The following is a 25,639-nucleotide window of genomic DNA, read 5'->3' as shown; positions in this document are numbered from 1 at the left end:
ACATGCAAACACTCAGTTGCTCCTTAACTTGTGGTAATAAGGTTAAACTTGATTCTATAACCATATATTACATAAGATTGTTTGCATGAATCATGCCTCCTGCAGAAGTCACAGCAATCACCTATCGCATGAGTGTGTACATACTGTACAGTAAAGCTGTCTGACAAGCTATGGAATAAGTCATATGGCTACATCTTCTCTAAATCTCTGTATGATGCAAGGATTAACACATTAACAGTAAACTAATCATAAGTGCATTTTCCATTACATTTGTCTTTAATATGTCGGGAACACACACACACACACACGGTAATTGTGTACTGTTACTTTAAGAGAGCGCGTTTATTTCAGTTAAGCTGTTGAACTGGGGTATCGAGTGGAGGCTAGACTAGCTGCGGAGTCACACAGTTTTGATACCGTGTCCTGTCATGTTTAGTTGTATATTATCCAGCAAAGGAAATTCAGTGGATTTGACCTGCTTGTGACACGTATGGCAAGTTTTTTGTGTTTTTCCAACGGACGTTGAGGGGATTATCGTAAAACTACATTGGTTGGACACATATTGGCCGTGACTACCAGCTAGGTCACATTTTTAGCAGTAACAATCTCTCTACTCAAACAGGGAACACAAGGTGTACTAATAATAGTACAAGAATTTCATTTGATTTCTATCTTGAATGCTTGAGTGGGGTAGGGCAGATGTTTTCCCACCAGCTCTATACTACACTTTTTAAGACTTTGTAAAGGTTGTCCATTAAAATATGTACATTTAATTATTACTGTCAAGTTTAATGGGACATTTCTGATCAGAAATGGTGCAACTGTCATTTTAAGAATCTAGTCCATGGTCTGTATTTTGTGCCAATGATTGCTAAAACAAATTTTAATAATATTCTTTCTGAAATTACACACTGATCTGTAATATCTGGCTCTTCTTAAGCTGCTTATGACATATTCCATGGTATTTTTTCACGCTAACAATTTTCAATTACTGATTTAAATTTATTTTTAATGAATTACAGCACATCTTGGTTGAGCAGTTGGTTAATATTGTAAAACAGCCTGTCTCTAAGAAGCACAAGCTCTATAGAGAATCCCTCACTAATCATACTCAATTACTCCAGTACCAATACTCCATGTACAGAAATAAATCTGCTTAGTTAAGTCAGCCAAGTGATGTTGAGTTCTCAACTGGCCTGAAGAGGGGGTCAGATAGTGACACCCACACAGTCTCAATCCTTCTGGACCATTACCACTTTGTGGGCTGTTTTGTTGCTATTGTGCAGTTTCTGGGCACCACTCTGGTATTTTCTTTTCCCAGCGTGAGAGAGTCTGTTGGCTTGACAGATCCTAATTCAACCAATTTAATTCTACACAGTGAATCCACATACCAAAGCAGAGTGGTAAACCCCGGGGACAAGAGAGTTTTGGTATTTTCTCATATCCTCTTATCTGTTCTGTGCCTCCCAGCACAATCACTTTCTTTCATATTTTGATAGGTTTGTGAGAAAATTACTTAAAATTACTTTGGGTATTAAAAGTGAGTGTATAAGTTACACATTATTTCTGAAATAGGTTTAGGTGACTCACTTCATATCTAAGTGTATTATTAATTGTTATGGGGGGGAAAATTGTTTGTGTTTCTGCTTGACTGTGACTTATCCTCACCAGATTTATCAAGAACTCGTAGATGTCACATGCTAGAGTTTCTTACCTCCTTGGCACTCTTGATCTTCTCCAGAAAGGTGCGTAGTTCCCTGGTCTCGGCGTAGAGAGCGCGACACACAGCCTGGTAATGGTTGGGAGCGTCCGACGGGCTGGGCAGGTGGGAAGCACATAGCTGTAGAGGAGAAAAGGGAAGGATTGAGTTACATATGGTGGCACTTGTGGAATAATTATTAATAAAGTACATATATTAGTATCCTGCATAACTGGTGCATGCATAGATCTCTTATATACTGTAGTTACAGCAAGATGAGTTTTTTGTGACCAATTATTTATTACATTTTGAAAGAACAGACAATTATTTTCCACCAACAAAAGGAAAAAGGCAGAACAATCTCAATCCTAAGAAGGTGAGAAAGTCCTCTAACAGTTATCTCAAACATATTTATAATCCAATAACTTTTAGGTACTTTTTTACTTTTATGTAAATACACACCATTTGGTGGCCATGGACAAAGACACTATAGGCTACTGACTTAAAACTAAACCACGTGGTAACAAGACTAAGTCTACAGCCATGCTAGCAGCTTAGGCACAGTGGTGCCTTGAGCTAAATGCAAACATCAGCATGTTAACTTGCTCACAATGACATGATGGTGTTAAAGTATACCGCTTACCATGTTCACCATTTTAGTTTAGTGTGTTAGCATGCTAACATTCGCTAATTAGCACTAAACACAAAGTACAGATGAGGCTGATGGGAATGTCATTGTTTCGCAGGTATTTGGTCAAAGTATTGGTCAAATCTAAATTTTGGCCTGATGACTGCGCTAGATGGGATGTGGAAATGGAAAACCCAAGTTATTACAACTCATCCTGAGGAGGATATGAATGTCTTTAAAATTCCATGACAATCCATCAGAAAGTTTTTGAGACTTTCACTAAAAACTAAAAATGTCTGCCTCATGGTAGTTCTAGAGAAAACATCAGGGGATCACTAAAGTCAATAGGCTTCACCCTCATGGGCCCATGATTGGCTGTACAGAATTTCATGTCAATCCATTCAACAGTTCTTGATATTTCAGTATGGACCAAAGTGGTGGTCCAACAGGCCAACATTGCCATCCATAGAACCATGCTGCCAGCGTGGCTAAAAACATGAAACTGTAAACCAGAACCATCACTGGCATGAACCTGATTGTCCAGTTGGAGCAACGTTGCCTGAGTAGCATCAAATATGCACCATTTAAAGCTCTGACCCTTGATTTGACTGTGATTGGAATGATAATAAAGGCTGCCTGCCTGAGTAATGGATGAGCAGTCACAAAGGAAGAAACCTGACAAATGACATATTTTCATGTTCTTCTGCTGGGCTTGGCTAGCCGCAGGAATGTCTGACACAGCAGAAAGTGCCTTCTTCCTCATTCACTGAAGGGAAATTCACAGGTAAAATATCACTTGAGCAGTGTGAGTCTTTACTACCATGCTTGCCTCTTCCACTTCACCCCTGCCTACCATAGACCCATTTTTGTCTTTTTTGGGAGGGTGGTATATATTACCTGAAAGCTGGGAACCTGAAGATTAATCTGAGCTCAGCGCTGTATGTCAAGCTTTTCTAGTCATAAATCTGTAATAAACACTGTTTTTGTTAGGTGCCTATTCAATTTTTAAATTAAAGGGCTTCGAACATTATGATGGCAGTATATCATGGCCATTCCCAGTCTCAATTATGTCTCATAAGTTGTTGCAGCAGTTTTTGGGTTGATACCATTTGTTACACAGATTTCGAAAATTGATTAAAAAAAAAAAGTCAAAAGTCCACCACAGAAACATGCTGTGATTTGGTATCAAAAACCTTTGACATTTGGAGATTTCTGTAAGAATTGCATTTTTCTGCGAGCATTTCTGTTTTGGAAATTGCTTAGAAAGCCCCTTTTGTCAATATATCTAGGAAAGCCATACATCCTCTGAATGCCCTAGGTCTCTAGTTTGTGGTTGTAAAGTTTCATGAAGTTGTGATGATCCTAGAGGTCACAATAGGTCATTTTATACAGAGAGGTCAAGTTTAAACAAAAAAAAAAAAAATGTTCTCACTACAATGAAATGGCTACATCATCACACATGAATACAGTTGGGCTCATTGAATCCACAAGAGTCTCAGCTTCCCAGTCATACCCAATTTATGCAATTCCAATACTGTTTAGGGACCCCACTATGCAGAAATATTCAAATACACCATTTTTAGGCAAAAATAACACATTCATACTGCCTACAAAAAACAGCATGGTTTTTACCATTTTCATTCAGATACCTTGAGGTGAGAGGTCAAGGGACCCCTTTGAAAATGGCCATGCCAGTTTTTCCCCTCGCAAAAATTTTGCCTAAATTTGGAGCATTATTCCCGACAAGCTTGCATGACATGGTTGGTACCAATGGAGTCACCTCTATACTAAAATCAACTGCACCTGTGAAGAAAACACTGAAAGGACAGGCAACGCCAGCTAATGCCTATGCACCGCAACTTCCACAGTCAAGTCCTAGAGCCATGGCAATAACACGAGACATCGGCATATTCATTGCAGCTGATATGAGGCCATTTTCTGTAGTTCATGCATGCACATTTATAAAACATTTCACCTGCATTGTTTTGACTTTGAATTTTCCTCAAAGTAATTTTAAAATATCGTTCTTGTGAACCCAATATAATGTATCGTCTTGTCTCATGAGCCGACTGTATTGTCACACCCCTAGTGGACAACAATCCAAAATTCAGATTGACAGTTTTGGTAAGATGGCAGCTCATGTAGCCGCTCCTCTGTTCACTCCAATTCACTAAAGCAATGAGGAAACCCATTCAGCACATTCAACCTCTAACTATCCCTGTCCTGGCTAGTGGGATGCTTCACTAGCAAGTCCTGTCAACTTGTGTCAGCTTCTCGTCTCGCCCTCACTGACCCAACCTACCCCTTCATGACAGGACAGCAGATATAAGCAAAGGAAGGAGGTCAGTAAGGAATGTGCATTTATCTCATCTAGCCAGCTCATACCAACATATTGCAGTTTACACTCAAGAGAATGACTGAAGGAATTAAGAGCCTGGCTAGACATGTACTGGCAGCAAACAGACCTTACATTTGTTTTCTGCACCAGGTTCATTATATGGAAGGAACGGGCTGTGAAAGTTTCTAAGCCTATTCCCCAAATACCAGTGTGTTTACACGGCTATAATTACCAGTCTCATATTCAGAGAATTTCACAGCGTGACGGCCCCTATCAGGGGAATTTGTTTGGAACTGGAGTGATGACGGTGTGTGGATGCACTGCTTTTTTTTTTTTTTTTTTTTTAAAACAGACCTGATGTAAAAACGTGGAAATGAGAAAAATGTCGAAATGAAGGCAGTTTTCAACATGTGTGGGATAAAGGAGGAAATAGTAAAAACAAAAAGAACAATCTGCACATTTAATACACTTATAACTTCAATAATTTGCTGCATCATGGATCTTCATCAGCCTGATCCCTCAAACCATGACTGATCGAAACGATGCAGTAAATTATTAGTTGAGTATTACAGTGTGAGGATTCTATTTTTCAAGCATTCATGAAACAACCTACCATGATGATGTCTCGATAGCAAATGCTGCTGCCTGAGCTGGTAGTGGTAGCAGAGACAGGCTCCTCTTCTTCCTCGCACTCATCCTCCTCCTCTGTGGCTTCGTAGCCCTCGTCAGGGCAGGGGTCACTCTCAGTTTTTTCGGTGTTGGTCATCATGTCGATCAGGTGCTCCAGCGGCGGGCTGAGTTCACGCTCCTCGTTTTCTTTGAGGCCATAGTCCAGAGCTTTGTAGATCATGACACCCAGTGAGTCAATAACCTTTGGGACAATGGACAAATGGGATATTGCAGATTATTACAGTGTACTGGAAAATAAAACAATTTTATAACCATTGGTGCTAGGCTAAAACAGTTCCTATCAATTGAGTTTCTACAGAAAAAAGGAATGCTGTAGGATTGGATTACTTTTATAGGGTTTATGTATCCACAAATATCAACACAATAAGTTAAGATTGACATCCACTGCTTTCCACAATATCAGACCTTTTACTTCTGAGCTACACATGAAAGACAAAAAGAATAAACAGAATATGAACATGATTATAGCAATTATTTACAGTCATACCTGCACAGTGCTATTTTTTGCTTTTTTGTTGTTGTTTTGGTGCAAGCATGGTGAATTGGGTCAAATGGTGAATTCATAAATAGCATTCAGGTGTACACACAACATTAACTGTTCTTCAGCTTGACAATTAAGTAAATATATTTTATATTTTCCAACCTGAGGGACATTTCTAATTAAGCTAAAAGGTAGTAATTTTTTTCCTGTCCATTGACATTTGTTTACTTGCCGTTATGTGTGCCAACATTATGTTCTTTCCAGCTGACTGAGTACACTCCACTACACTTTTTGTCTGCCCCTGCTGCTCTATAATTAATGGCACACCAGCACATCCTCATGGAGGAGTCCCAATTTCTTAACGCCCCTGTCTTAGATAGATGAATAACTTCACCAAACTCTACAACAAACTCAATTCACCTGAGCAGACAAGAAGACATTCATGTTCATGTCCTCAAACCAGATGTGAAACGAGGCCACGGTGTTCCTCCAAACAGCATGATTATTACCATAATCTGGGGATGATTTCATTTCATCACTGCTTCCCCTCATTAATAAGCAGTGTATGACCTCTTTTTTTTGCAGCTTGTTCCAACTTATCCTAATGTCTCAAACCACCACCAGGTTATGATGAGACAAAGTGGTTCTTTCACTGCGGCATGTCAACTTGGCTCTGCTGTGCCATGTCCTCTCCTGACAACTTAATACAACCATTGCTTTCATATCAACAAGTGTTTGGCAGCAAGATGAGCTAAGAATTCTACAGAGGACAGTAGACCTGAAACAACCTTTGGAAACCTCAGATATCTGTAGGACTGGTCACTTCTTAGTCAATTAGTACATATATCACTCATCAGGTCCTTTGATGACTTTAGTTAATTAGTAATGAAATAATAAAAGCAATGAAAAATCTTCTTTTGTTTTGTACACTTCTTCTGGCTAATTTCTTCCAGGACTTCCACATCAGCTGACACTTGTTCAATGTATCACAAACTGACATTTCAACGCCTTTCGGGACTTTCACCACAACTGATACTTCAACTTCACTCAGCATTCACGCTTAAATTGACACAAAAACTTCATTTGGTGCCGACACTTAAAATTTTAAAAATAAACTCATGTTCACTCAATGTTTCACTTTTCAGCAGTGAGTAATATTCAGCATCTGCCAATGCCTGTGATATTTGTATTTTCCTACATACAGTACTAGAGCTCCCCAGTGCGCTCTCAGCCTGCAAGAAAATATACTGTAGCTTGCATCTCTTTTCCTAGTTTCCAATGGTGTGTTCTTTAGTGCCCTTCATTGTTTTCCAATATCCAACAAGAGAGTTGTGTCAGTGTACAACTGCTGTGACTATAAGGTTTGCACAGGATTTGGTTGTTGATATCCTTCATAGAAACTTCTGGCTGCTATCTATTTGTTTGTGCCGCTCTGTGATTAGCTAACTCACAATGGTGGACTGAGTTTCTGCGTTTGCAATGTGGAACAGGTGTTTATTGCAATGGTTTGTAATAAACAAAAGGATCTGAATTACCTCAGAATTGGCTTTATAACTACAGCTTTATAACTAACAAAAATGGCATCTTCAATTATAAGAAATGCTATGACCACTAATCAACTTTGTGTATTTAGCAAATGACAGCTCTGCAACTACAATTTCCCACCATCTTTATCTTAACTTGGCAGCACTGCAGGTCTAAAATGTGGTAACAACAAGCCAGCACTTCAAAGCTATTTGGAAATGGCTTTGCTGAGGTAATAAAATAGAAGCTAAGAGCTTCTATTAGTGTTGCATACTGTGAGTCATTACTGTACTGTATGTTCTTATCCAGAAAGGAATGGAGCGGCATTGTTGAAAAAGGGAGGTGTCCAAATAAAACAGTGTTGATGTGGGTGAAGCCGGTGTTGACTGACATGGCTTGCTAAGCTTGGGTGAGGTGCCAGGGAACAGCACCAGGCTGTGGTGTCTGGGAGTGTAGCGCATAGAAGGGAGGGGTGTTGACTGAGCATGTTTGGGCTTATTGACTTCAGCAGCACAGGTGAAAAATCATTACTGACATAATCTAAGTGACATGTCATACAGAGTCTGAGAGCCGCCCTCACGTTTGGACTAAACTCACTAAGATGTTTCCCTATAGACTGTTCTTGCCATTGATTTTTTTCAGAAGCATGGCATCACTGTCCTGTGAAAAGCATACATATCAAAAACGTCAGCTTTTCATGAGGTAATAAAAACAGCCCTGTTTTCAGCTTTGTGACAATGCTTTTTTCAGATAATCTGATGGAATTTCAAACTCTTACATTGTTTTCACTAAACAGCGAAAATGTGGGGCATTTCTATTTAAAAAGTTAAATTGGTATCCACTTCTGTGTTTGTCAATAGTTGCATATAATATGTCATAATCATAACAAGTCTTTTCATTATATGAAAAGGTGCAGACGACACAGTCCTACGTCACCTGACTTACAGGGGTCCATGCCACAGCTTACTATTCAATGTCTTTATATAAATAAAAATACCAGTACTTAACATACCAAGTAGCGACAGCCTCTATTCTGAATTTTCCATCACTAACGTGTTGATCCTATTCTTTCCTGGAGAATGATAGGTTTCGTGGTGTTATCATCATTTATCAACCACCTCTGTGTGCAGTTGATAATCCTGCTCCAGGGCTAAAACACATTCCTATTCCTTAGTGTCTTATTATGTAACCTTATAATCCATCTGTAGGACAACATGCGCAGTAGTGGGCAGAGATACAAGGGAATGCTGGAGTGACAGACAGCACAGAGGGTCTCATTCATGGGCCACAGCATCGCCAAGTTTACATTGGACCACGCATAGTAAACTAACAACAATATACAAGTGTGGAAAATCCTCTTTTATCCATGTCTAATTTAAGCAGGTGCATTAGACTACATTTCCAATTGAGGAACGTTTGCTATACTGGCAAGGCATGGGTAGATTTAGCCAACAGTTATTGTTTAAATCCAATTTCCCTGCCAACACAAAATGGCTTGTAATAACTAACTCCCCAGTGGTTCAACAGTAGCTAGTACAGAAAGGCTCACTGTTCAATACATCACTAATTAAAGCACTCTCTGCAATAATCTGGTTTATGTTATCCGAGGTTTAGGTGCTTTAGAGCATAAATAATGACAGCTTGGAATCAATTCGCCAAATATAAGAAGGTCAAGTCCAGACATACATGGCTAGAACAAAACACAAGTCAAGGCTGGACAACTCCACCAACATGGCAGTGTTACAACAGCTTCATGACTTTCGGTTACTTCTATCAAAGAATGACATTAAGTCCCCTATGAGTTTATGGATGGAACGAGGAAGAATCATCTTAACTATCAATAGTCAGCCAGCACCCAGGCTGATTGAGGGGCAGAACAGGAAAGAGGAAAAATACAGCTAGGTTTTCTAACTTCACATCACAATCTCATTTGAAGACTTGTGACTCAGAGGAATGAGGCAAGGAGGCAAAGCAGAGGAGTAGGAGGAGGGGAAACAAGTACGCAGATAAACAGTTAGGAAATACAGCCAGAAAATCCACCGCTGGGTTTCAGGCACGGCCAGAAATGTTTGGTAGCAAACCACTAATTGAAACCAGGCTCCACGCAGGATAGGTGGAAGCCTGTCACCGTGGATGAGACACACATGTTCCCATCGCTGTGGTCTTAGCCAACCACAGGTACCGCAGGAAACCGCCTACATTTTCAAATGCTTCTTAGGAAATACAGCGGGATGAGTCATCTGGGTGTCAAAGAAAAAAAAATAGTATCACCAAGTTGAGTAGCTGAGTAAATTCAGCTTTAGTGCTGTGCATTACTGAGACAGGCTTACTGCTTACTGTTTATTAAATACATAAATAACAGAACTAGTGTGTAACATAAAGAAATCCATTCAGAATATACTCCATCCTCCCTCGGAAGCAACTTTTCTCACGCTCCACAAACAAATAGGGATACAGCTCTTGCATGACATCATTGCCTGGGAGTGCTTCAGTCTTATGTTTTCCAACAATGAGTTGTTTCATACTAGAGAACCTCATTCTCCCATTAAGACCAGTGTCAGGAGCATCATCTTGAGAATCAATAATGAATACGAGGAGAATTTCCTACTCCTGAAGGAATGCTGCATTTCATATGACATCTCGAACATCATTGCTAGAGCTAGTTCCCAATAAGCATAACAAGTACAAAATAGCTAATAAATTCTATAACTGTAAGGCTTCAAATGATAAGGATAAAAATCATACAAGTGAATATGGTGCTTCCCAACATGAACTTGTTAAAGCTTTGTGTCCATTCAACAAAATTAAGAGTAGTGTTTCCAGTTAAAATGAGTCAAGCTGTAAACTCAGCAAACACTGGCCTTTTGACGACCACAAAAAAAGAAAAGGAGGGGTATAATTAAAAACATTTGCTTGGTCTCCTTTCGGGCAAACAGCTCAGAGAGGCAAGCAAGCAATTTGGTCACTCCTGAGTTTTACTGTGTGTGCTGCTTTCTTGACCAGAACTTGCTTGGAAAAGTGTTTCACCTCAATGTGACCACCCCTGGTTAGATGAAGGTTAAATAAATGAAGTAAAACATGACTTTTTCCTTCTTTTCCTATGCACTGCACGTTTTACTTGGAACTATTTCAATTTTCCCATCACTGAGCCTTTCATAAATAGCAAAAAGCTCTGATGAGCTGCCAGTTGAATTCATATGGGGCAAACTGTAAGGACAAATAATCCTAAAAACCAAGACTAGGTTGAAAAATAGACATACACGTATTCTCAGTTGTATAAGCTGGCTCGACAAGCAGTACAAGAGTAGCAACCGTGATGGGGAAAGCATCAGTGAGTCAACCAGCACGCAGATGGGCAAAGAATGAATTGTTTGTGTTAAAGAGCACCATTAAAACTCACACAAACACACGAGAAAGGAAAAAGTCAGGCTTATGTGCTGTTGAGTCTTTTAGCACCCATATGAGTTTATACAGGAACATACAACAACTCCTAGTTTTCCAATAATGAATTGTCAATTCATATCAGTTGTCAAGTGGACATCTTTGAATATGCCAATATCTAATACAGCTGATGAACTCTGGCATTCTGATCTGCATTATCGCAGGGAAACCCTTTTCTAGCCTTGCTTTTCAAGTATATGACAAGTGTAAAAGTAATAACACTATTCAACTGAAAGCAAAAGTATGTATTCTTGCAGATTACAGCATCTGGCCTGATATAACTTTTGGGTCGGAGTTAACACGATCACACTCTTGCCTTTGCAATTGCAGCCCGAGGCATCACGAAGTTCACAAAGCAGTCAACTAAGCAGCCTTCAGCATTTGCTGCAGTAATAGGGCAAAGCCATCACAACACAGACAGTTACATAACCAGAGCTAAATCTAGAGGTCTCCCACTCCAGGAGCGGATGAAGCCTCCTCCAGTCTGAAGCATCACTATCGTAGTTCATAGTGGGACAGAACACGATGCTGCTCTTTCATATCTCCTGGTCAAAATCTGTAGAGTTTGCATTCATCTAGGACATCCGCGGGAAATTGCTGAGGACTGAGAAAACATCCCTCTGGATCAAACAGCCATCACTGTCATCATGTGTCATCATTTCAAGCAGGGTGAAATAAGCATACATACTGATATTGTAGATGCAGGTAAGATAGAGAAAATTCTTTAAAACAAGAAGCATCTCCAGATAAAACTCAAAAATTGTCTGCCTCCCAAACACTGAGAAATGTGTGATACTATGAAGAATCCGTTTTTCAAGGATAAATAGCCTTGGCAACACATGGTGCACACAGCAGTTATTGTAAGTGCCAAAAAGAAACCTACAGAGTCTGGTTTTTTCCACTACAGCCCATATCTGTCAGCAGCAAAATAACTTTCCTCCTCTGAGTTTTACCTAAAATGTTGTCAGAATTCCCCACAGTGGCTCTAAACACAACACAAATCTGATCGGCAGCTTCTATGACAGAGAAGAAAAACTGGCTATTCACACAAACCTATAAAAAAAAAAAAAAACCCACACAGGACTTTCTAGCAGCTAGTGGAAAATATCTGACAAAAGATCTGATAACTTCATAAACTTGACAGACTGAAGAGGAAACTCAATTAATTTCTCAGACCTGACTGGACCAGGGAAAAAAAAAGAGAAATAGATTTCTTCTGTGGTGGATATAAATAGAATATCCTGACTCAAATAGCTCAGACTACTCAATAAACTGCATTCCTATGGCTTTGTGCTTGCTGTGAAAATCCCTATATAGGCATGTATATAGAAATGTCTCTTGGGCTCTCACAGGTGCTTTTAAATGAAGCTGTCAATGTCACAAAAATCAATTGATTGATTAGGGTAAAAGCAGGATGTAACAATGAGGTTACTGGTAAATGTCAGTCATACAGGGATGAAACTGGGTGCCAGTCAATCACTCCAGGGGACTGTGTCTGAACTCAAAAGCCACAGACAAGTGACCCAAAAAAAAAAAAATCTATACCCAACAAGTGCACTTATTTATATTAAGTTGATGCACACATTCATAAGAATCTTTACTAACATTCTACAGCCATCATTCAAAATTTTACAAAAATGTATGTCTCTTAAACTGTGCAGTCTGACATCAGAGCTGACAAGAGTAAGAAAGTCTTTGTAGAGACAGATCTCATTGCCTGCAGTGACTGGTATAAGGGGGGAGGGAGACACCCAGCCCCTGCGTGCACACACACACTTACACTAAACACAGAAGCCTCACATGCAGACACATGCGGCCCCTGTACAACCAGCTGCAGCGTGGAAGCCAGTACTGTACACTGTTTACATGCAAAAATATGCACTACTCCACTAAATCTGAGCCAACAGCCAAATACGGCTAACCGCTAACAATCTGGAAAGAGGATAAGTGAGAATGAAGATCCAATGTGAATCGCTTCAAACTTGAGGTATGATATTCTCCAAATAATATGGACCTGAGAAAACAACACTAACTGCCATTTGCTTACTAACTCACTGACGACTGAACCCAAACTATTAGGATCCATTTCAATATTCAAGGTTTTACCTCATGCGTAACGTTGGCAATCTAATTGTCTTGGCCCAAAATTGAGCTACATGGACCTGAGCAGACCTGGCAAACCGGAGAACCTGTAATAGGATACTGCAACTAATCTCACCTTAATCTTCAACTGAGGACAAACTGGGTTAAGCTTGTCCTGAAGGCTGCAACAGAAGGTGTCAGTCTCACACAAATTCTTTTCCTCTAAGAAATATTTACTACCAACCATGAACATGAAAATAGAGCATCACGAGAGAAAAGCTAACTCATGACCAGTTTGAAAGTAAAATCGGTATCTTGTTTGACATTACTGACGATTCTCCCAACACAGGTTCTATGGTAAGTGAGGGAAAGTGGGTCAACTCAACACAAGCTAGTGATTATCTCCGAAAGACTCAAGTTTGTAGAAGCAGAGAAGGGTATGAGAGAGTAGTAGGCTGGCTACACACACACACACACACACACACACACACACACACAGGGCCAAAACATGGAGGGACACTGACTATGGCCAAAATGGGACCAAGTGTGAAAGCAGTGCTGTGTATTATCAGTTACAAGGGTAATACTGTGTTTGTGTGAGTTGCTGTGTGCACTAAATCAATGTTCCAAAATGATCAACATAATTAGGTCAAGGAGAAGCTCCAGGGCGAATTTACAGTTCCAGTTAATGTTAACAGCCTCTCAGAACATAAAATTACATCAAGCACAAAATAAAATACAAACAGGGCAGTTGAAGCAAGACTAAACAAGTCTACAGCTATGGTCTGCTTTGAGGCTATACTTAGCGACAGCTGTGCTTTGAGCTGAATGCTAACATGTTCGTAATAACAAAGCCAACATGCTGATGTTTAGCAGGTATAATGTTTACCACATTCACCATTTTAGTTTAGTGTGTTAGCATGCATTCTTTGCTAACAACAAATAAAAATGTTGGCTTGATGATGGCACTAGATGACGTAATTACCAAAGTGATTATAAATAATCCTGATCCTCCAAAATTTCATGGCATTCCATCCATTAGTTGTTGAGATATTGTGGACCAAAATGGTGGACCGACCAACTGACGGACCCGACATTGCCATCCACATTGTCATTGTTTGTTTTTTTTTGTGTGCGTGGCTAAAAACTGATTTGGAAAAACAAGCCACTGACTCAAACTGAGAGCTCACACAAGTGACAAGCGATTATATCTGTGCTTAAGCTATCAAGGAATGAGACTAAAAATAAATAAATACATTTTTAAAAACAAGGTGTGTCCTCAAGGTTTAGCCACACGGTCGGTTTTGTGGGATTGACATGCTGATGCACTCAAATAACCATTGTGCAATATGTTCAGCATTTCCAAGGAACCAACGAGGCAAACACACCATGTTTATTCGTACGAATGCAAGGCTGAGCAGCCCACAGTTCAAGCATGAGATTTCATCCATGTTGACCGTCAGCTGAGGCAGAGGAATTCGATTTCCAACTAAGCCATGCAAAAAACACACACATACTGTGCATGTCTGTGATCACATGAACTACGACAAACATGAAGGACTATCTGACTGGAGTTGACAGAGGACTCTGTGTACACATAATAAAGCTTTGAGAGAGACTTCTCCTCCCAGTATCTCTCAATGTACCTTGCTTGGCCAAACAGACACTGGCCACATGTCCTCTTCACGTGGTTCTGGTGATGATGTTAGAGCATATAATAGTATGAAGGAGGAAAACAACAAAAATGTGCTCTCTTTTAAATGCTCTTCTACATTAGAGCACAGCGCACACAATAACTACAGAATAAAGTAAAGAGTGCCATTTGTACAGAGCTCGCTCCCACACACTCATGTTTAAGTGCATCACAGGCCAGGGCTCAATCTCTGGGACAAACAGTTGGAAGGATGTCGTGCATGTTGTTATATTTGGATGAGTAAACACTTTTTTTTTGCCATATTTACATTTTGACTGTGCTGATGTGACAGACTAAACAGATTCCAACAGTTCCTGAAGAGAAAGAAAATACGACCACTTTTCACCAGCATTGATAATCAATTAACGTTCATTTAAATGTCTTCTTGCTTTGGCTCGATAGAGGAAATGTTTTTCTCAAGGCCAAATGTCAACAACATTGCAACACAGTGGCTGCACCAACCTACTTGTGGTTTAATTGATCACTAATAGCGTCAGTGGTGGGCAAGCTGTGAAAATAATGCATGACAGAGATCTGATGACTGAATAACCCAAACATTCAGGACAAACTGCATATTCTGTCTTGAGGGTAATAAAACTGCTACAAGCTCTACCTGCACTTGTTGCAAAAGGAAAAATGAATTTCCTAAAACTGAACTTGGAGTGACTAAGGAGACTGTGATGTGAAACTCACCTCTAATGACGTGGGAGCCGATCCATATTTATCTGTAATGACAGAACAGAGAGAGAGTTATTCACACTCAATAACTCATCGTTATTAATTGTGCAAGTGGTTTTTTGTAACAGACGATCAGCAAGGCAAACACACCCTCTGAATTATTTGTGCGTGTACTGTTCAGTTATGCATTTTTAAAGTGAACAGAGACACACCACAGTGTTACAGAACATAAAATATTAAACTTGAGAATGGAGCGGAGATTAAATGTAGCGGGAGCTGTAAAGCATGATTACTCGACAGCGCTAAACATGACTATAAAACTAGTGAGTGAATAAATGATTGTTTTCACTGCAGTCACTGAACGCTGCCTGAGACAAATTGAGGTGTCAAAAGCTGCCACTGGGGGCTGGTTATAGTAATACTCAAGAAAGACGTCTAAACATTGCCCTCTATTCATTGTCATGAAAAACCCTCTCAAAATGGAAAGTCAAAATAAAGAAACCTCAACCTTGATCGTGAAGTGAGGTTAAATGTGACCCATTTGCCTTGACAGTACACTAATAAGCCCTTTCTAAATAATACAACAAATCACAGGAACCTAAACAGACAGGAAAACCTGAACTTTCTCTTTCACTTATTGGACAATAGATAAAACACAAAATCTTTGACAATCTTATCTCTTGTTCGGATGCTGGCTTTTCCAGCACACCTGTACCTCTAGGTTTTCATGTAAGAGCTCAAAAGTCTCTTTCCCACACTGAATAATTTACACTGAACCCTAATTGAACAACTTTACATTTGTTAAATACAGAGTTCACTAACCTTTGGCAGCTAATCACTTGTAAATAGTGATTGGAAGAGTAACATCAGGGGTGAAAGTACAAATAGAGCAATAAATCTGCAGACTTTAACACCAGCCCAGATTATAAAATGCATATGAATCAGATACTTTGGCCAGATGTGTCATCTCTCGGAATTTAAACTGAAATGGCACTTATATTAGCATTCAATCAATTGAGGAGGAGTCATTGACTCATTTCCAATTAACTGGGACTACTCTGAGTGCTGTAGCTACATAGCTTGACATTTTTCTGTACAGAGCTTAAGGAGACATTGACAAAATTCATGAATTCACGGAGAATACTTGTTTCATAGTGTAGCTCAATTCTGCGTAGGTCACTATGAATTGCAGCTAACAGACGGGAGAAAAATAATAAACAGTCATCCACCAACGCTCGTCTGAGAAACACTAGGTCCTCTGTTTGTCCCAGCCAAGGGGAGATGGCTTGGCCAGGGCACGTAAGTCACAGAGGGCATATTTGGAGCAGTGCGCAGTGTCACCCAGACTATCCTATTCACAGAAATATCAACCTCTGTGCTGCTGGAAGGGTTTCACAGAGAGTGGGATACAGATGGGTAGATTTTCTACCAGATTCAATTTTAAAATGTTTTATCTTTTTACCCATCACTGGCCTCCAATCTAATAAATAAATACAGAAGAGATGTTACATCCATTCAATGACACAATTACCCAGATTAACTGTATGAATAACATCCCAGTTAAAATACTGCACCAAATCAACAAAAAGAAAAAAGAAAAATCCTTTGTACTGTAGGTATGAATCATTGAAAATCTTGGGGTAAACAAAGTGTCTCATCTTGATGCAGCATCCAGGCCCTTCTCTAGGCAACATGGAGTGGGAGTAAATGTATTCTCCCCCATGCTCTGTGTGAATTGATCCGACGGCAGCAGGTGAAGCGTGCATCTCACATCAGTTGAGCCTAAAATAATACCTGACTTGGACTCAGTTCTGCTTATTAGTCTGATTGTGTTTGCTATGCATCACAAAAATACACACTTCCTTCTCTGCTGATTCTTTGCTGGCTGACCACAGCAGCAGTGTATGGCTCTAAACAACATCTTGATACAAGCAGGAATGAAAGGAAGAGTAACTCACGTGCAGGCCATACATAGGTTGCGTAAGCAGTGATTTTTGGCTGGGGTAGTAACCTCGTAAACTAGCCGCTGAGCTACCGAAAGCTTAATAGGTCTCACGTCTCTCTCATCGCCAGGCCTAATGAGAATCAGGACAGTACCAGGATGTCCCAAAATACATCAGTCACCAGCCAGAGGAGCAGCAAAGGACTCTCCCCATAATCTCCAAACTCATCTGCAGTCAGACTTCTAAAAGTCTTTGCATCTAATCATCACGTTTGTTCTATTCCTGGCAGTGCCAAGTTTCTCACTGGCTGAATCTGTTTTTACTGAGTGTAATTTCCACACACAGCATACATTACTGGTTGGTTAAATATGCTGAGATGAAGGAGAGCTGGACTGAGGGGTTAGCTCAAAAGACAGAGAGGTGGCTAATAAGTTCCCAGGAGAGATAGGACCTAACCTCGGTGCCTGAGGCTGTGCTGACAGCCACACCTCCTCCTCCCACACCCAACTTGCAGTTAAAAGGGTACAAGGCTTTGAGACATTCTGCACATCTTTCTACACACCTGAACAGGCGTAGTGGAACAAGCCTGGCGGCAAGCCCCTTTGTGCTTTAAAAAATACATTACAGGACCTCAGGCGTAGCTTTCACAACACAGCCATGTTGGTTTTCAGTGTTGACATCTAATCTGGAACTATTTTACCACAGTTTTGACCACAGTTACCAGGTGGTCCTTGAGAGCCAGAGTAATGGCCAGTAGCTGATTGCATCCCAAGGGTAAATCTATGCCCGGCTTTATTAGAAGACAGCAGTCATTAATTTGGACTGGAATTATTTGCAGTAATCCATAAAATGCCTGTTTCCTGCCCATGAGGCCAGACAGGTAATCTGTTGTCAGGTAGATTAGGAACTGAAGAAACTAATGATTATGTTCATAATAATTTATTTTTCGGCCTATAAAATGATAGAATACAGTGGAAATCAAAGGTGACATTTTCATATTGCTTGTTTTGTTCAACCAACAGTCCAAAACCCAAAAAGTATTCAACGATCATGAAAACAAGGAAATATTTACATTTGAGAAGCTGGTAGCAGTGGCTTTTTTTTTTTTGGCTTAAAGGATTATCAAAATTGTTGGCAATTATTTTTTCTGTCAGTTAACTGATCCATTAATCGTTTCAGCTCTAAGGTAAACAGTCAGAAACCTGCAGCAAAGTGGACCTCATGAACCGCAGCTGAGCGGATCTAGGCCTACTATATGCAGCCCAGGTGCACGCAAGCTTCCACCTTACCATTTTCACCAAACTATATCAAATCGTATTTCCTTTGCGTTTAAAATCTCCCTCGGGTGCATGCAGCCCACACCAAGCACCTGCTCTGAACTAATGCCCCCCCACATTAAATCTGTGCCTTTACCTAAATGTCACAACATAAATAACGGAGCTGTTAGCAGCCATATGAGTCATCTGTGTTTGGCCTTTAGCCAGTTATTCACTGTAGCCTTGATGCTGGCTATACCACTCAGGACTGGACCCAAGGTGCTCTGCAGTTTGAATCCATCACATGGTTCATTGTTTACTGTAGCTAACTGACCGCTGCAGGAGCATCATTTCAAACCCAAACCCAAACCCAAAGCAGCCATTCTGAAGCAGCCCTGCTAACGCATCCGTGTGAATGAAGCAATAACACTGAAGCATGTTTATAATGCAAATATCAGATTATGTTGTGAGAAGAAACCCTGTATGTTAATAATTAATAATACAGCTAGCTTGGTCTTTTTCATTCCCAGCATGATCTATGATGTATTATTAACAAACGCATCGGGCGTCTGTAAACAAATTCACCACATGGCTGGAGGCAGACAGCCACAACAACATGGCCTCTTTATGGGGATGCTCCATTGGTTTGGCCTGTGAGTGATGGGAAGGAAAATGCTTCACTGTTGGCAGCCTGTTGAGATAGCTGTCTTCGTCGTTTAGCTGCGCAGTTACTCAAACCAGACAGATGTTTAAGTATAAATCCCGACATCTGGCTGGTCTCTGTTCGTTTACCTGTGCTGTCTTCAAAGTGCAGTTTGATAGTCCCGTCTCTCGCGATCCTCACATCCCCGGGTCCCTCAATCCTCCTTGGATAGACGACAGCTGACGCTCCGGCAGCCTTGGAGCTTTTCCTCCGATGTCTCTGCGCTAAAGTCCGACAACACTGATAACACACTGCCCATGCCTGTTCCTCGTTTATCGGCTGGCTGTACAGTTTCAGGATTTCTTCCAAGGAGACCTCAACGGCTCCGTCGCCGCCGCAGTCCATGTTCACGTCCGTGGCGTTCAAATCGCCTGCGAAATCCCGGAGAACGGTCGGCGAAGTCAACATCTCGTCGTCAGTCCCCGGTCGCTTTGCCATCCTCACATCATAATAACCACATAAAGTAAAGAGAAAAAACAAAAGGGAATTGTCTATTAATAGTCCAGTCACACAGCTACACGGGACCAGACGTTAACCGCTCATTCAGCTGTCTCCGGTATGAGCGAAGAGCACCAACGGTGAGCTGAAAGCACGTTCCGCGTGGTCTCAGTGTCCGCCGGGTCACTGCGCATGGCTGGTTTGGTCCATCTACTTTTAACTGCAAGCGGAAATCGTCATTTTGAATGCCACCGAGCTTCCGCCGCCAGGTGTGTAGGCCAAACTCCATATAAAAAAATGTCCGTGTTGAGTGTCCCTGGTGTTAAAAAGTACATTATACTTCTGAATTGTAGTAGTTTAAATAGCTCATACTTCTACACTAGTACGCTCTCACTACTTCTACTCCACTACTTTTATTTGACAGCTGTAGTTACTTGATTTCTGGATTTATTTTGCATAAATATTTGCACAATTCCCTTATTTTTTAATGTCATCTCTCTAATTTCCTTAATTTGTTATTTCATTCTTATTTATTTCAGTCAAATAGCTCTGTTTTTCTTACCACTTGGCCTGTCTCTTGTGCTTCTGTGTGACTTTCCTCCTGGGGATCACTTCAGTCTCATTTTATCATATCTCATTTTACTAAACTTTGTAGATTTTAAACATAAAATTGTGAAAAGTAGTTACTTTTAACAGTAGTTTAAACTAGCTCAGTCTCAACCATCTACAACATTAAAATGCTGCTTACATGTTAATGCAAAAATAACCATTTACTGTAATACAATAATTATAATGATATAACATTCTGATAGGAAAAGGGGCCATTCTGCATTATAAGGAAACTAATTTAACTCTTGACATTTTAACTGTTAATACTGTTAATATACTAAGTTTTAAAAGCAGAACTTTTACTTGTAATTGAGCAAATTTTTACTGCAATATTGCTACATTGAATTAATTAGGGATTAAGGATCTTTATACTTCTTTCACCATTGCCTATTATTAATATCAAGTTGTGCCTATCACTTTGGAAATTGGGCAGCTTACTTTACTTCTCATTTAACTACGCACATTTTCTTTACCAGAGCTCCATCTCCTGTTGACTGTGATGTAGATCACATCTGATTATCAAGATTTGTAAACCAGTGTATTGAACATAATTGTATTTAACTATTTATCTTATCATATTACATTATCAGTCAGAGCTTACAGACTAATGGCTGCTGTCTAATGACTAATAGACCTAATTGAGTCCCAAATTGTTAATATTTCACTAGCAACAATTTAAATAAGTATAGGCTATAATTTCACAAAGGTGATGTATTTTATTTCAGGGAGAAAAAAGTCTATTTTTGGCATTTACTCAATTTAATATGCCTACATATTTTCTGTGGGGATTGTGGACTAACATACAATAAATAAATAAATACAAACTTAATCATATCCATGCTATTCATACAAAAAAAAGTAAAGATATGTTTTTGTTTTTGTAGCAGACCCGGTCGCAGTGATGATAGCAAACAAGTAAAATTACTGTAATCAACTCATGTGATTGTGGGCTTGGTAAAGGACAATGAAAGAACTGTATATCTAAACATATTTAACTAAGTCTTTAAGTTATATAGAAACAAATCCATGAATTGACATATATATATATATATATATATATATATATATATATATATATATATATCAATTCATACATATATATTATATATATATGTATATTGGCCTATTGATGCAGGCTGCTACAGCTAATGAGAAAGACTGCACACATCACTTCATTCTGGGTTTTACAACTTAAGAAGCTGACAACAACTTTAATTGAAAGAAGAAAAATGTGGTAGATCTTGCGTGTTAAAATGTTTTCCATCACAAAAGTTGACCTGTACACATTTCACCATCATCATTTCTGTGAATCATCAAAAACTCTTGACAAGCAACAGTAGTTATCACAAGCAGAAAATGTTAGGTCAGACTCTGAATTTAATATAGTTTGCCTTTCAATTACTCTCCAGTAAAGCTGACCTGAACATCCTCTGTTAAATCAATGGTTTTCTTAAAGTTGGTTGCTGTCAATAGAAATCATCTTGAGGTCTTCAATTAGTAAGACCCCAGCTGGTCAAAAACACCATCTACAGGCCATAAATTTCACTTTCCTGATGAGCCATCCTGGATCACCTCCTGCACATGCGTCTTAGTGCAGTTTTTCTATTTTCATGTGTACCAAATAGACACAATGTTTTATTCCAGACAGCATGCTTTTGGTAATGTTTGGCTGGAGACATTTTGTCACCGATGCTGAATCAATTTGAGATTGATTTATACATGCAGATCAGTGTAAGCCACAGAAATGACACATCATAATAAAGTGTAACATCATATAACATATAAAGAAGATAACACATAATACTGAACAAAGTTTTTAAAAAACTAATTCTCAAAGTTAAAACAGGAGCAGTTCAGATCAAGATGAATTGTAGGCACATGCGGGTGTGTTTATTTCTTTATCTTGCAAAGGCTGGAAAAGACAGTCTTCAGCCTTCAAGCTTCAAACCTCCATATCTCAGTTACTAAACAGCACTTCAGGGTCTTCTAAGTGAAAATCGTTTACAGCATTGACTGAGGTTAAACAGCATCGTCATTGGTTCCCACACTATTGTTTTTCATTCACAATAAAATGAATATATTTGCACAAAGAACTGAAGCTAATTCTTTAGGAAGGCCCCACACAGACAACATTTGATGTGCAGATAGTGATTATCATGTGCATATGGGACGGTCTGTCCTTGGGAGAAAAGCATGGTGGAGAGTGTGAACACTGTTTGTGACCCACTCTCTGCTTCACACATGCATTTGCAATGGCACAACAAAGATGCAGCATCCCGAGATCTTTGGATGGAGACATATGCAGTTGCTTATGTTGTAAAAATCACTGAGATCGACGGCCAAGATCTTGCAGAGTCACTTGCAAACATCATCCACACATTTTCTATAAATCACCGTCCCATCTTCTGGTGAACCGCTCGCAGCTCCGGCCACCTTCCTCTTCACAGAGTCTCGGCTTGTCTTCATCTTTCGTCACAAACATTCCCAGGTTCACCGTCTCCACTGCTGTTGATACTGACGGGCTGCCCATCCTTAGACAAAGCACTGGCCTCCTTTGATGCCCTCCTTTTGGAGTCACGAGTGGTTTGCTGTGAAAAGATGTAAGATTTTGAATGTCACATCATTTAAATGTCACCACACTAGACAGAGAGCGAGTGGGCAACGACGTCCAACTGAGACCTGAGTCACTGAAGCTCTGCCCATAAGTGGAAGGTTAAACAAATCAAACACAACAGTCTATGTTTCTGAGTCGCTGAAAATGAAACTTTTTGAACTGTTAAATGAGTTTTATAAAGAACAAAAAACATTTGCCACTCCAGTCCTCAATAACAGATCCCAAACTGAATTTAAAACATGCAGTACATAGAGTGTTAATCTGTCTGTCTCTTTCTGTGTCAATTGTATTACAGCCCATAAATCTGCCTTCGGAGCAGATAACAGGGTCTGCACTCAGTTTCTTTTGCACACTTAGATCTCAAGATAAAAGATTAGACAAACAGATGGTTGGAAGAAAATGTTATGGTTGGCCATGTTCCTAAGAATCCAGAATAGTTTGATACAACATAATATTCTCAATGTTCACTGTTTGTACTTACAGCTTAGGAAAATTGTTAGGCTGCGTATAGTTTAAATATACTCTATCCGTCAATAAATGCATATAAAAGTGTTTATTTTTTCACTTAATTGTTTAGTCTAGAAAATGTCAGTGACATCTTTGAATTGCTTCTTTTGTTCTACTAACAGCCAAAAAGCCCGAATATATATATATATATATATATATATATATATATATATATATATATATATATATATATATAGATATGATATGACAAAGAAAAGCAGCAAATCCTCACATTTCATCAAAACAGTTGAAAGTTAATTTTCTGTTAATTGACTAATCAGTTAATCAACTCTTTGTTTCAGCTCTACACCTCTGTATATAGAGTAACTTATTATCCATCCATATAATATTTATTTGTGTATGTATAGATACTATGTGGTTGTTGTCCAGCTCTAGTCTGCGAATAATATTGTTGCTTATCTTTGTCTGTGTATGTCTATGTTTATATCTTCCTGAAAATGTTGCCTGTAAATTTATGAAGCCATTCTAGGCAAACTTATTTCACAGAGTTCATCTTGAAACCATCTGTCCTTCCTTCCCTAAAGCCTTCATGTTTTCTGCTCCAGTGCGCAATAGGAAGTTAAATTGAGAAATTTGATATCTCTGGCCAAATTCAAGACTATTGTAAAATTGTAAATGGCTCCTTTGCTTTTTATTAGCCTTTTTTTTAGTACTGTTATCTTTTAACTATTGTTTTATCTGCTGCCTGATTTTTATTTGTTTTGTTTGTAACTCTTTATGTTGCCGTCTTGGCCAGATCTTTCTTGGAATAGAGGTTTCCAACTTCAATGGGATTTACCTGCTCAAATAAAGGTTAAAGAAAATGTTTTAAAAAATGTTCACTTCACTTGGTATTAATCTATTAAAAGCTGCTTTCTGATTCTGGTCCTGCAGAGCAACCTGGCAGAAGGACTTCCAAAGACTGCACATGAGAAGTAATGCAGGACAGGTGCAGTATGTCATGCTGCTGCTGCTGCTGTTGGTGTTCACATTTAGCAATTAGACATGCCAATACCCGCTACCAGTGACACCTACATCACTCAGGGAGCGTCTGGGTCTCCTCTGGTGGTTGGAGCCAGTGGATGTGAGGGCCTGCTTCCCACACTGGGTGCCTGTGTTCACCATCCTCTTCTCCCTCAGACTGGCCTCCAGAGCTTTACCTTTGGACAACAGGTAACATTAAGACAATAACATAGATGGTACAAAACTGCTATGTCAGGGAGTTGACAGCTGGCAGTTGTGTTTTCAGTGGTTCCTTTAGCTTTCTTGTGGACCCTATTTGTAGTATGTTATCATTTTAGTGACTAAAAGAGTTTTTATTGTGAATGTGGCCTATGGTAGCCTACATGCAATACAAAGACGACGGAGGCTCTTACTGTTTGCTACTGTTAAAGAGGTCTCTACGTCTGTATTGGTAAGCCACGTCGATTCCGTTTCCCTGGTCCAGCTCTCATGGTACCTCGGCTCGATGATCGCGTCCGCCCGACTCCCTCCGCAACCCATCGGGAAAATCATCCACGGTAGGTGCAGCTGACACGGGCTAAACACGGCCTGGTTTGTCGCACAACAGCCGCAGCATCCTCCCCGGATCTCTACTGCAGCTCCATCCGTGTTTCCGTTTCCATCATCAGCGGGAGCTACTGCTGCTGCTGCTGCTGCTGGTGGTGGTGGTGATGATGCTGCTCTCCACAGACAACAGCTGACCAGCATTGACACACATCTACGTCATCCAGAGAGGAGAGGAGGGGGGAGGTAAAACTGCATCCAGTCTGACCGCTGATTGGCTGTGAGGGAAATCAATATGCAAATATGAACTTAATACAAATCAGAATCATGGGAAGACTTTAGTCTCCCTGTTTCGCATTCATAATCAGTATACAAACATTTAATAGTTATAATGTTATTGCACGCCGCTATAAGGACGTTTTTAAATGTTTATTAATTTGCAGTATTAGTCAACAATTGCTCCTATTATCATTCATTATCTGTTTATACACAGTGGTAGAAAGTAAATAAGTACATTTACTCAAGCAATGTACTGTACAATTTTGAGGTACTTGTACTTTACTTGAATATTTACATTTTATGCTACTTGATACTTCGACTCCACTCCATTTCAGAGGCAAATATTGTACTTTTTACTCCACTACATTTATTTGATAACTTTAGTTACTAGTTACTTTGCAGATTCAGGTTAATAATACAAAATATAATCAACAAATACATTATGATGTATTATTATGGGTTAGAATAAGATAGGTATTTATAGTTCCTCTGGGGAAATCCAGAAACTACCCAGCAGTATAAAAAGTATT

The 25,639-nt window shown here is 39.6% G+C and overlaps 2 protein-coding genes across 7 annotated transcripts in view; both read right to left on the bottom strand.

Annotated features, from left to right (window-relative positions):
* The window catches only part of spire1a (spire-type actin nucleation factor 1a), a 30,975-nt gene extending 11,162 nt beyond the window's left edge, over positions 1-19,813 (bottom strand). For 4 of the 6 annotated variants that reach the window (XM_044171724.1, XM_044171726.1, XM_044171725.1 and 1 more), the window contains exons 1-4: positions 19,246-19,813; positions 15,270-15,301; positions 5,279-5,536; positions 1,715-1,840 (exon numbers count right to left, since the gene is read on the bottom strand). In XM_044171724.1, coding sequence (XP_044027659.1) covers positions 1,715-1,840; positions 5,279-5,536; positions 15,270-15,301; positions 19,246-19,594 — 765 coding nt within the window. In that variant the 5' untranslated portion in view covers positions 19,595-19,813. The remainder of the gene's footprint in view (positions 1-1,714; positions 1,841-5,278; positions 5,537-15,269; positions 15,302-19,245) is intronic. The other 2 variants (XM_044171727.1, XM_044171729.1) reach the window with 1 other exon arrangement.
* A 1,561-nt stretch (positions 19,814-21,374) lies between these two features.
* Positions 21,375-25,259, bottom strand: si:ch211-215i13.3 (brain and acute leukemia cytoplasmic protein). Its single transcript, XM_044172490.1, has 3 exons — positions 24,701-25,259; positions 24,360-24,484; positions 21,375-22,791 (listed from the first exon to the last, which is right to left on the bottom strand). Exons 1-3 carry the CDS (start codon positions 25,032-25,034, stop codon positions 22,666-22,668), a joined length of 585 nt encoding a protein of 194 aa, XP_044028425.1. The 5' UTR covers positions 25,035-25,259; the 3' UTR covers positions 21,375-22,665.
* Positions 25,260-25,639: the final 380 nt, after the last annotated feature.

This window comes from Siniperca chuatsi, linkage group LG17 (genome assembly GCF_020085105.1).
Source record: "Siniperca chuatsi isolate FFG_IHB_CAS linkage group LG17, ASM2008510v1, whole genome shotgun sequence".
In the NCBI taxonomy this organism is placed as follows: domain Eukaryota; kingdom Metazoa; phylum Chordata; class Actinopteri; order Centrarchiformes; family Sinipercidae; genus Siniperca; species Siniperca chuatsi.
Note: the sequence above shows the minus strand (reverse complement) of the source record. Positions and strands in the feature narration are given on the sequence as shown.

What these genes read in the sequence shown, in the direction of transcription:
- si:ch211-215i13.3 (XM_044172490.1), bottom strand. Translation starts at nt 25,034, where the DNA reads ATGCTGGTCAGCTGTTGTCTGTGGAGAGCAGCATCATCACCACCACCA. An exon ending in CTCTTTAACAGTAGCAAACA is followed by an intron (nt 24,485 to 24,700) that starts GTAAGAGCCTCC and finishes TGTTGTCCAAAG; the next exon opens with GTAAAGCTCTGGAGGCCAGT. An exon ending in CCAGACGCTCCCTGAGTGAT is followed by an intron (nt 22,792 to 24,359) that starts GTAGGTGTCACT and finishes ATCTTTTCACAG; the next exon opens with CAAACCACTCGTGACTCCAA.